Source organism: Suricata suricatta, chromosome 8, assembly GCF_006229205.1.
Source record: "Suricata suricatta isolate VVHF042 chromosome 8, meerkat_22Aug2017_6uvM2_HiC, whole genome shotgun sequence".
Lineage (NCBI taxonomy): Eukaryota > Metazoa > Chordata > Mammalia > Carnivora > Herpestidae > Suricata > Suricata suricatta.
In genome coordinates this window covers 100887284-100900150 of record NC_043707.1, presented here as the reverse complement: position 1 = coordinate 100900150, position 12867 = coordinate 100887284, and the positions used below count along the sequence as shown (strand labels likewise).

General features: G+C 34.9%; 1 protein-coding gene across 10 annotated transcripts in view; it reads right to left on the bottom strand.

Annotated features, from left to right (window-relative positions):
- TUT4 (terminal uridylyl transferase 4) overlaps window positions 1-12867 on the bottom strand; it is a 221715-nt gene that overhangs the window by 70950 nt on the left and 137898 nt on the right. For all 10 annotated transcript variants that reach the window (XM_029946134.1, XM_029946143.1, XM_029946133.1 and 7 more), the window contains one exon: window positions 2096-2273. In XM_029946134.1, coding sequence (XP_029801994.1) covers window positions 2096-2273 — 178 coding nt within the window. The remainder of the gene's footprint in view (window positions 1-2095; window positions 2274-12867) is intronic.

Genomic DNA, 12867 nt, shown 5'->3' with positions numbered 1-12867 from the left:
TTCCAATTCTAGTACAACATTTACAGAATGACATTCTTTCTATGTCTCTCAGTTATGGGGCCCAGAGACAGAGAAGAAAGAATTAGTCATAAAAGTTCAATGTTTAAACAAAATATTAGTAATAGTTTATTTAGAATGACTAGAATTACGTTTAGCATTTAATATGTAACAGTACAGAATGTACTAACCTAGGTGTAACTACTGTCACAAACTACATTTATTCAATCTTAGATATTTATATTTATATAAGAGGTAGCACTTTAAATGGGGAAGGGATCATAGACACTGAATACCAATGCTCTTTAAAAATACAAAGTGAAACCTCATCAGTTGATATTACAAACCTAACCTCCTCCCTAAAAGGAACAATACAAAAAAAAAGAAAACCCAAAGCACAAAATCCTGTTTTCAAGATTTCACAAAACAAAATATATAGGAATAATAACATACAACTTACATCTTTTTCAAACTATCAAATACATTATTTCAAAAATCATCATAAGGTAAATTTTAAAAGGATCTCACCAGAGGGCAAGTTGAAAATAACATAATTGGGACAACATAGGCAGGTTCAGTTTCTTAGAAAGTGTTGAGTTCATACTCATTTGTATAGATAAAAGTCTACTTTTCAAGTTCACAAAAAGTCTGAGAGTCATTTAAATCAGTAACATCAAAAAAACTGCCTTTCTGCCCATTTAAAAAAATACTTTAGTTATTTTTTTTAAATAGGCTCCACACGGTATGCCTGGGTGGCTCAGTCAGTTAAGCATCCGATTTCAGCTCAGGTCACAATCTCACAGTTTGTGAGTTCAAGCCCCATGTCAGGCTCTGTGCTACTAGCTCAGAGCCTGGGAGCCTGCTTCAGATTCTCTCTCCCTCTCGCTCTCCCCCTCCCCCGCTCACACTCCATCTCTTTCAAAAATAAATACACATTAAAATAAAAAAATGTAAAGTAGGCTCCACACCCAACATGAGAGTCACAACTCCAAGATCAAGAGCTGCAGGTTATAATGACTGAGCCAGCCAGGTGCTTGCATTTTTCTTCTCAAAATAGTAAATGATTTCTGTATATCATTTAAATTCGTGTTTAATGTATTTTAGGTAGAAAAACACATTACAGAAATAAGAGAAATGAAAATGTTTTCCATTTTTTAATTTCAATTTTATATTTTCGTAATATCTCACAAATGGCTCTACATAAAACTATAATTTGTCAGGGCGCCTGGGTGGCTCAGTTGGTTGGGCATCCGGCTTCAACTCAGGTCATGATCTCACAATTCGTGGGTTTGAGCCCCACATCGGGCTCTGTGCTGACAGCTAGCTCAGAGCCTGGAGCCTGCTTCAGATTCTGTGTCTCCCTCTCTCTCTGACCATTCCCTGTTCATGCTGTCTCTCTCTGTCTCTCAAAAATAAATAAAAAACATTTAAAAAATAAAAAAATAATAAAAAATTTAAAACTATCATTTGCCAACTGTCCAAAATCCCTTTGGTGGTGAGAAATAAGTTTTATTTAATAGACATTTATTTAAATTCAATATTGATGCAAAAAAATATTAAGGGTTAAGCAAATATAATCTTTACATAAATGTCTATAATAAACCTGGCACAACTCCTCCTTACATGAAAAACATAATAAGCTTTCTGTAAAGAAAGAGCATGTTCAAAAAGAAATAAAAAGGGAAATTTTACTTGTAATGAGTCTAAAGTAAGTTAATTTTTCCCCACCATCGGCTATAAGAATCTTACTCAGTAACTAGCTGAAAGGTATACACTGAAAATAATATAATTAAAATGTCCACTTAGAAATCAAAAACAAAACTGAAAAAAATTTATACAAAATATAACAATTGACCTATAAGATATTTTCCTATATCTGACATTTTAAAAATTCTTTTTTTCTTGTTGCCGTAATTCTCTATTTTCCTAGTCTGAAATATTTCCACAAAAATCACTTATAAAATAATTAAATTCATCTATTTTTAAGATGGAGAAACAAAGAGAAAGAAAAATATTAAGATAATTTACACTAAGTTTAACAGGAAGCAAGGGAAAAAGCTGTATAATTTTAAAAGTTAAGCATAAAGTGCATTTGTACCTGGTAAAAATGTTGTTATAACCTTTGACATTTCCTCCACAATTTCCTGACGGACTCTGAGGTCATCATCTGTTATTCCATGTTCTTTTGCTAATTCAATAACTGCAACACTTAAAGCAGCCAAGTGGGCAGGGGAAGGAGGTGGCAGAGAACGTAGCTCACTTTCTTCCTGTTTTTCCTATTAGTATAACATTTAACAATAACACAAAAAAAATTGTTTCTATTTTAGTGTCCTTATATTTAGGATAGAAGAACATAAATATATTAACTCAACAAATATTCACCTTCTATATGTCAGATTTAACTTAAGGCACCCAAGATATGGAAGTGAACAAGAGACAGAAATGTTTTAAGTAGTGGAAGATTAAGAGGCCTTTGGTGGACGTTGCTATTAAACATTAGAAAATAAAACTTGTTCTACTTTATTGTCTGCATAAATTCTGAAATGCTATATCAAAGCCAAAGTACTGTAAGTACAACACTTAGCTGATAATTTTGTGGACAATTCTGCTGCAGCAAAAAGACTTTTAAGTGTAGGAGAAAGTCTTAAATCCTCCTGATCTGGCATATGATATCAGATTAAATGGTCACAGGAAAACGTCCTAGACACTATCATCGCATTTGTTATACAGACTACCATTTACAACTGATTTGTTTCTGTTCTTTTATCCAACAGTAGGCAAAATGTTTCCCAAAACCCTGATTCTACTAAAAGTTTGAAAGACAATTTAAACCAAAAAGCAAAAGAGAAACTATATTATATATACACACTAATTTTTAAAGACTGATTTATTATGATTTTATTTTTATTTTTTAAAGTTTATTTATTTGAAAGAGAGACAGAGAGTGAGCAGAGGAGGGGTAGAGAGAAAGGGAGAAAGAGAATCCCAAGTAGGCTCCATATTGTCGGCACAGAGCATGATGCAGGCTCAAACCCACAAACCATGACCCAAGCTAAAACCAAGAGGTTGACACGCAACCAACTGAGCCACCCGAGTGCCACTATTATTTTGATTTTTTTTAAAACATATGCTAACTGCAAAAGCTACATAAAAGATAGGAAAATACAAAGAAGAAAAGCATCCAAACAATCTCATTCTAACATTTCCTTTTTTTTTTTTTTTGGCCACAACTGAGACCATACCATTTCTTTAATAATAATGGCATTTTTCTATTACCACATTTCAGTCAAGAGACATTCTCTTATTTTGAGACATGTAGTTCACAACAAATTGAAAAATCAAAAGTAGCTTATTCCTTCTCCTCCATCCCCTACACTACAGTTAAACAAAGACTTTGGTTTATTCCTAATTTTATTCGTTGTTACCATATTCAATCTAAACATAAGTAAAGTTTAAGTAAGGTATAGAAAAATCAAATGTGACCATAAGACAATTTCATTTTTTTTCTTCCAAGGTTTTATTTAAATTCTAGTTAGAGGAAATAGACCACAAATAAATATATACTATCATGTCAGGTAATGCACTGAAGAAAATTCACACAGGGTGAGAAACTACAGTTGATGGGCAGGGGATATTATTTTCTTTTTTTCTTTTATTTTTATATTTTTTTTTCTTCAGGGATATTATTTTAGAATAGAGTGGACAAAGGTAACTAAGCAGGTAGTATTTGGCAGAAACCTAAAAATGAAGGAGAAATATTTAAATTTCTGAGGGAAGAGCATTCAGACACAGCGAATAATAAAAGCAAAGATTTGGAGACACAAAAGTACCTAATGTTATTTGAAGAGATCAATGTGATTAAAGGAGTAACTAATCATGAGGCTCAAAAGTTAACTAGAAGCCAAGTATTGTATGACCTTACAATACTTGATAAGGACTTAAAATGTTTATTCTGAGTTGGGAAGCCAGTGAAGGGCTATGAGCAGGAAGTAACATGTTATGACATGGTTTTTTTTTAAGTTAATTTATTTATTTTGAGAGAGAGAATTCCAAGCAGACTCCACACTATCAGCACAAAGCCTGACACAGGAACTGTGAGATCATGACCCAAGCCAAAGTCAAGAGTCAACTGCTCAACTAAGCCACCTCGTGCCCCACATGTTATGACATATTTTGAAACAACAATCCTGGCTGATAAATGAAGAAAGAATAGACTGTGAGGAGCAAGAAGGAGGGGTAAACTGGAAATAGTCCAGGTAAAAGATGGTGGTAACGTAGATTAAAAAAGAACAGAAGTGTCTGGCTGGCTAGGTTGGTAGAGCATGGGTCTCTTCATCTCAGGGTCATGCATTTGAGCCCCACACTGGGCATGGAGACTAGTTTAAAAAAAAAAAAAATCCTAGGGGCACTTGGGTAGCTACGTCAGTTTAATGTCAGACTTTGGCTCAGGTCATAATCTCACAGTTCATGAGTTCGAGCCCTGCATTGGACTCTGTGATGACAATTCAGAGCATGGAACCTGCTTCGGATTCTGTGTCTCCCTCTCTCTTTGCCCTTTCCCCACCCGTACTCTGTCTCTCTCTAAAAAATAAACAAACATTAAAAAAAATTTAAACTCTAGGGATGGTAATAGCTTTCCATTATTAAAAACAATCCAAACAGAAAGAGTAGAGTGTGTGATAAATGACTCAATTTGTAATATATAATGTCTCAAGGTAAATTCTACAGAATTTGTTAACAATTTGAACATGCAGGGTAAGTGACAGAGATCATCAAAGATAACTCAAAGGTGCTTGTCCTAAGCAAGTGGTTAAATAAGTGGTGGTGCCTTCTGCTGAAATACGTTTTGGAAAGAATTAGTTTGTTTAGTCTAAGAAAACCTGCCCGGGAAGTAACAGCCTGCTAATGAATGAGTCTCCTATTTCCACGCTCTGGGCCTTCTTCCCGTTCTCCTTATGTCTACCAGTTAGTCTCCTACTTTAAAACTTTCAATAAATCTTCAACAGAATACCAACAAACCAAATGCAACAAAATATTAAATAGATTATATAGCATGACCAAGTGCAATTTATTCCTGGAATGCAAGAAGAGTTCAACATACAATAGTCAATCAATGTAATCATACCTTAATAAAATGAAAGGAAAAAAATGACTTGATTATCTTGATACTGAAAAAGCATTTGACAAAAATTCACCCTTTTGTGGCTAAAAAACAAACAAGCAAAATGCTCAAAGTAGAAATAAAAGGAAATGACTTCAACATAATTAAGACCAACATAAAACCCCACAACTAACATTAAACTCAGTGGTTAAAGGCTGAAAGCTTTTCCTCTAAGATCAGGAACAAGTCAAGAATGCCCATTTTTGGGATACCTGGGTTTCTCGGTCGGTTGAGCATCCAACTTTAGCTCAGGTCATGACTTCACTGTTCATGAGTTAGAGCCCCACATTGGGCCCGCTTCAGACATTCTGTCCCCCTCTCTTTCTGCCCCTCCCCTGCTCGTACTCCCTCTCAAAAATTAAAAAAAAATTTAAAAAAAAAGAATGCCCATTTTTCATCTTCTATTCAACAGATTATTAGAAGTGCTAGCCAGAGGAATTAGGCAAGAAAAAGTAGGAAAGGAAGAAATAAAATTATCTCTATTCACAGATAACAATCTAATATGTAAAAAAACCTAAAGTGCCACAAAAAAACTGTCAGAACTAATGAACAAATTCAGTGAAGTAGCAGGATACAAATCAACATGCAAAAATCAGTTGCATTTCCATATAAAAATAAACCATCTGAAAAGGAAATTAAGAAAACAACTCCATTTAACAAAGCCTCAAAAAGGAATACCTGGGGGCTCAGCTGGTTAAGTATCTAACTCTTGACTTTGGCTCAGATCATGATCTTACAATCATTAGATTGAGCCCCACATTGGGCCCCACACTTGGGATTCTCTCTCTCTCTCTTTGCTCCCCCTCTGTCACTCTCTCAAATTTAAAACAAATAATAATAATAAAATAGCCTCAAAAAGAATAAAGTACTTAGAAATTAAAGTGATGAATGACTTTGTACACTGAAAAAAATAAAACAGTTAAAGAAAAAAAAGACATGAATAGATAGAAAGACATTCCATGTTTATGGACTGGCAGGCTTAATATTGTTAAGATGACCTCAATACTACTCAAGGTAATCTAGGGAGTCAATGCAACCCCATTAAAATGGGATTAATTTTTTTTTGCATAAATAGGAAAATTAACCCTAAAATTCCCATAGCATCTCAAGGGACCCTAAACAGCCAAAAAATTCTTGAAAAAGAACAACAAAGTTACAGAATTTCCTGATTTTGAAACTTACTCTAAAAAGCCACAGTAACCAAGACAGTATAGTACTGGCATAAAGACAGATGTATAGGCCAACAAACTAAAACACATAGCCCAGAAAGAGACTCATATATAGTCAAATGACTTTTAAAAAAGGGTGTTCAGACTATTCAATGGCAAATGAATTGGCTTTTCAACAAATGATGCTAGGAACACTGGCCACCCATATGCAGTATAGACCCTCATCTTAGAACATTATACAAAGATTAGTTTACTCTTTTATTTTTTTATGTCTTTATTTTTTTGAGAGAGACAGAGTGTGAGTGGGGCAGGGGCAGAGAGGGAGACACAGAATCTGAAGCAGGCTCTAGGCTCTGAGCGGGTCAGCAAAGAGCCCGAGGCGGGGCTTGAACCCAAGGACTGTGAATCATGACCTGAGCCTAAGTCAGATGCTTAACCAACTGAGACACCCAGGCGCCCCACAAAGATTAGTTTTAAATGGACCAAAGATCTAAATGTAAAAGAAAAATTGTAAAACTCTTAGAAGAAAACAGAAAAGCTTCATGACACTAGATTTGGCAATGATTTATTGAATATGAAACAAACAACAACAAAAAAGGAAACAAAAAAAATTAGATTGGAATTTATGAAAATTAAACTTCACAGCATCAAACAACACAATTAGAAGAGTAAAAAGGCACAGACTAGGAGAAGATATTTGCAAATCACACATATGATATGGGATTAATATCCAGAACATATAAAGAACTAAAAATGAACAAGAAAACAACCCAATTCAAAAATGGTCAAAGGACTTGAACAGACATTTCTCCAAAGAAGATACACAAATGGGCAGTTAAATACATAAAAAGGAGTTCAACCTTACTAATCATTAGGAAAATGGAAATCAAAAGCACAATGAAATACCAATTCATATTTAGTAAGATAACTATTACCAAAACAAAACAGAAAAAAAACAAAAATGTTGTGAATATGGAGAAAGTGAACCCTTGTGCATTTCTACTAGGAATATAAAATGGTACAGCCACTGTAAAAAACAGTATGGCAATTTCTCAAAAAATTTAACCATTGATCCAGCAAATTCCACTTCTGGGTATACACACAAGTGAAATGAAAGTAGGGATTCGAACAAGTATTTCCTCTACCAATGTTCATACCAGTATCATTCAAAATATCCAAAAAGTAGAAACGACCCAAATATAAATAAATGGATGGATCAATGGATACACAAAAGACAGTACTATGGACTATTATTCAACATTAAAAGGAAGGAAATTTTAATACATACTACATTATGGTTGAACCTTAAAGATACAATGCTAAGTGAAATATGCAGAAAAGGACAGACATCGTAGGATTTGCATATTTGAAGTACCCACAATACCCAAGTACACAGAGACAAAACCAGGGGCAAAGGGATGAGGGCAATGAGGAGTTATTGTTTAATGCAAACAAAGTTTTAATATGGGATGATGAAAAACTTGTAGAGATGCATACTGTAGATTGTTATACAATCATGTGAATGTACTTAATGTCACTGTACACTTAAAAATGGCAAAAATAATAAATTTTATGCCATATATATATTACTGCAATAAAAATCATTTTTTAAAACCTTCAATGGCACCAAAAAAAAGAAACCAAAAAACAAAACACCTTCAATGACACCAGTAAGATAATGCCCCATCTTTTTAACACAGAATATATAGCAATTTAGTTTCAGCTTGCCTTTTTAAGCCCACCTCCAACCATTCCTCCTACTCTGCTAACATTTTAGGCACTATCTACAGTTAAACAGTCACCAGCTATTAAATACTGTATTTGCTATTGGGCCTCCATGCCTTTACTCATTTTGTTCACAAAAGCCTAAAAAGGCCCTCAACACTCTTTTTTTTATCCATCTGGTGAAACTCTAATCTTTGAAGGTATAGCTTAACTGTCAAATATTCGGTGAAGGCTTCTTAATGTCTTTCCTTTCCAACATAATAAAAGTCTCCTTAATTCATGATTAATAACATGCTCTGAATTCCACCACATTTTACCTTCTCAGGTCATCAACTCATTCTCTTCTTTCCAAATATTGCCCCATCTACTGGTTTGTGCTTTCATCAATAAGTACTCTCTACCTCCACAAGAGCAGCAACCACTACCACTTACTGAGTACCTACCATGGGCCTGGGAATGTGTCAGGGGATTTACAAATGTTTTGTCACTTAACAATACACCTCCCCAGGGAGATACTATCAAAATTATTTTATAGATAAAAATGAGGCTTAGAGATGTTAAAGATCTTTCTACAATCCCAGGATGGAACTGAGAATAAAATCTAGTTCTAACTCCAAAGCTTGTGCTCTTTCCACTTCCATTTAAATAATTAGTCAACAAATAATATTGAGCAACTATGTGCCAGGCACTGTACTCAGCAATGGAGTTACAGTGGTAAAAAAAAAAAATGTGTATAATCCCTAACTTCATGGAGCTTATAATCAAGAGAGAGGTCAAGATTAATCAAGTGATTATTCAAATTAAAAAAAAATTAAAGCTGTCAGGGCGCCTGGGTGGCACAGTCAGTTAAGCATCTGACTCTTGATCTCATCTCAGGTCAAAATCTCAGAGTTCATGAGTTCAAGTCCCACATCAGGCTCTGTGTTTGTGTGGAGCCAGCTTGGGATTCTGTCTCCCCCTCTCTCTGCTGCCCCTCGTTGTGCTTTCTGTCTCTCTCTCAAAATAAATAAATAAACTTTTAAAAAATTAAAAAATTAAAGATGTGAGCTGTGATAAGAGTTCCACTATGCCATATTAAAATACAAATGCTGTGTGCTACTCTAGCTACTATCAATTTTCTTTTCCTTCTTTCACAATGAATTTTCCTGAAAGTTGAATCTATACAGCTTTTCTTTAACCTGCTCACTTAAAACTATGTCACTGGGGCACCTGAGTGGCTCAGTCAGTTGGGCATCTGACTTCAGCTCAGGTAATGATCTCATGGCTTGTGGGTTCCAGCCCCGCGTCAGGCTCTGTGCTTGACAGCTCAGAGCCTGGAGCCTGCTTTGGATTCTGTGTCTCACTCTCTCTCTGCCCTTCCCCTGCTCGTGCTCTGATCCTCTTTCCTTCTCAAAAATAAATATTGAAATTTTAAAAATCAAAACCTCCTTAGCTGCTAAGACGTTTCTATGTCCTTAGATTATTTTTATTTCTTTTATTAGACACTGGTCTATCCTCTGGAAATTTTTTTTTTCTTTTAACTTCTGTGATACCTTTCTATCTCTGTTCTTCCTATTTTTCTAATCATTCTCCAGTTTACTGGTTGATCTTCTTTTACTAGTCCCTTAAACGTTTGTATTCTTTGATTTTCTCTCTTCATTCCTTTCGGTTATATCACCCACACCCATGACTTCAATATGCTGAAGATTACCAAATCTGAATTTCTAGCTATTTTTTTTCTAGCTCCTACTATAAATTCCAGATTGTTACATTCAACTTATTGGTAAACATCTCTAACTGAAATATCCTGCAAATGTTTCAAACTCAGTATGTGCAAAACTTGTTTTTGTATTTCCTCTGAATGGTACCACAACATATAACAACACCTCAGATACCTTATAATCACTCTAGACATCCTAAGCCTCCACCTCCACAATTCTATATCCTAAATCATATTAGAGTTCTAACCTCAACTCCATTCTCACTACCTACTCCTTCTTATCAAATGTTCATCAGTGCGTGACTGGATTATCATGAAAGACTACTGGTCTCCCCAAACCTAGACCTTTCAAGGATTCTTTCACACCTAAATGTGAAAGAGTGAGCGGGCTTTCAAAAATACATGTCATTAACCTCCATAAACCTCAAAATAAAATTCAAACACTCTAAGTATATATATTCATTAATGATCAGGCTTTTGCCTAACTCTCCAATTGTCCATGTAGTTCATCCCCTCCTTTGTGTGCTTCAGTTATGCTAAACTACTAGTTGTTCCCTGAAACACTCTGCCATTTCTTACTTCAAACCAACTCTCCAAGTGATGGCTTCTCTTCTATAAAGATACATTCTCATTTCTTCACTTGGCTAACGCTATTAAGAACCAGGGTCATATTCTCTAGTCACCTTTTCTGACTCACTACACAAACTCTTGCTACATAAATCCCAATCTGCTGTCAGCATATTCTAAAAACCATCTACTATGACACTTATCACACTTTATCAATCAACATTTGTTTATATGCTTGTGAACTCCTTATGTCTACAGGTTATGGAGCTTTACTTCTTTTTACATTTCTGTAGCAGCAGTACCTAAAGCAGAAGCTAAAGGTATACAATAAATTCTTTATAAATAAAAAAATCTATATTAGTCTTTTTACTGGAAAACATAGTTCAATTATCTTTTGGGATATGCATAAAATTAATAGGATTGAGCTTTTTTTTTTTTTTGATCTGTCTTTCCGGACACATTCAAGCCTAGAGCCCTACCCCAAATTCTGCCAATTCTTTGGCATGGAGGCTTTTTCATTATCTTATTCAATCTTTCTACCTCCAATGGTTCAAAGGTTATACTTTACTACTACTCATAAAATGTTTGCCCTAGGTATTTCAACAGGCATACTTAACCTAACAAGATCTAAAAAAAAAAAAAAAAAAAAACAACCACAAAACCAGTATCTTTTTTGTAAATTTTTTAAATGTTTTATTTATTTTTGATACAAAGAGAGACAGAGCATGAGAGGGGGAGGGGCAGAGAGAGAAGGAGACACAGAACCGGAAGCAGGCTCCAGGCTTTGAGCTAGCCATCAGCACAGAGCCTGACGCAAGGCTCCAACCCACAAACGGGAGATCTGACCTGAGCCAAAGCCGGACACTCAACCAACTGAGACACCCAGGCGCCCAAAAAACAGTATCTTTTATTCTCCTTCAAACTAGAAATTTTTTTAAAGTTTTAATTTCAGGGGGCGCCTGGGTGGCTTGGTTGGTTAAGTGTCCAACTTTGGCTCAGGTCACAATCTCACGGTTTGTGAGTTTGAGCCCCGCATCGGGCTCTGTGTTGACAGCTCAGAGCCTGGAGACTGATTCAGTTTCTGTGTCTCCCTCTCTCTCTGTCCCTCCCCTACTTAGGCTCCGTCTCTCTCTCAAAAATAAATAAACGTTAAAAAAAATTTTTTTTTAAGTTTTAATTTGAATAACCCTCTCAAAACTTACATCCTATTATTCTTAGTATTATAGTTCTAGCCTGCATTTTTCTCCATGATAAACTGAATGCTACTGTTGTTGTTGCTGTTACTGTCATTTTATTCAACCGATATATCTTTAACTCTCTAAACCTTCTTCACTCTCTCCTGTTTCCTCAAGGATCATTTTTAGTCTAAAATACAGCCTTTAGAACATCCTTTACTGAGGGTCTTTTGGAGGTTAACCCATTTCATTTATCCATCAATATATTCTTTGCTTAGTATTGTTAGATAATTTCACTGGGTTTAAAAATATAGGCTGACCATCTCCCCACCACTGAACCCTGAAGATATTACTCAACTATCCTCTGGCTTCTACTGCTGCTATTGTTAAGTCAGCCACCTTCCCAAATTCTGCACACCTTTATGTGTATAACCTCACCTTTTCTCTTTGACTGTTTTTATAAAAAGTACTTCACTGAAATATAATGGACATAAAATAAATAGCACAAAGTTTCCAATTTGGCTGATTTCTGGCATACATATACCACCATAAAGCCATCACTATAGTTAAGGTAATAAATATATCAATCACATGTAAAAATTCCTTCATATCCCTTTGTAACCATTCTCCCATCCCTTTACACACATGCTCAGGCAACCAATGACCTGCTTTTCATGACTATAGTTTGCATTTTCTAGAGTTTTACATAAATAGAATCACACAATACATACTCATTTTTATCTGGCTTCTCTCACTCATGATAATTATTTTAAGATTCATCTATGTTGTATGTATCAACGGATCATTCCTTTTTATGTCAAACAGTGTAATGTGATATGGATATACCAAAGTTTGCATATCCTTTCACCTATTCATGTACATTTAGCTTGTCTGCAGTTTTTGGCTAATAATTGCATATAAAGCTGCCATGAACATAAGTATACAAGTATTTATTTGTACAGACATATGCTTTCACTTCTACTAGGTAAATACATAGTAAGAGAATGACTGATAGTGTATTAGGTGCATGTTTAACTTTTTTACTAAGGTGTTTTCAAAAGTGGATGTACTACCACACGATCCAGCAATTCCACTTCTGGGTGCTTATCCAAAGGAAACAAAAACACTAACTCAAAAAGATACTGCATCTCCTCATGTTCATTGCAGCATTATTTATAGTAGCCAATACATGGAAACAACCTAAGTATCCATTAATGGATGAATGAAAAATGTGATATAAATTCCATTGTGTATGTGTGTATATATACAACAGAAATTACTCAGCCAAAAAAAGAAAGACATTTACAACAACATGGATGGATGCTAAGGTCATTATGTTGAGTGAAATAAGACATAGAAAGAAATACTATATGA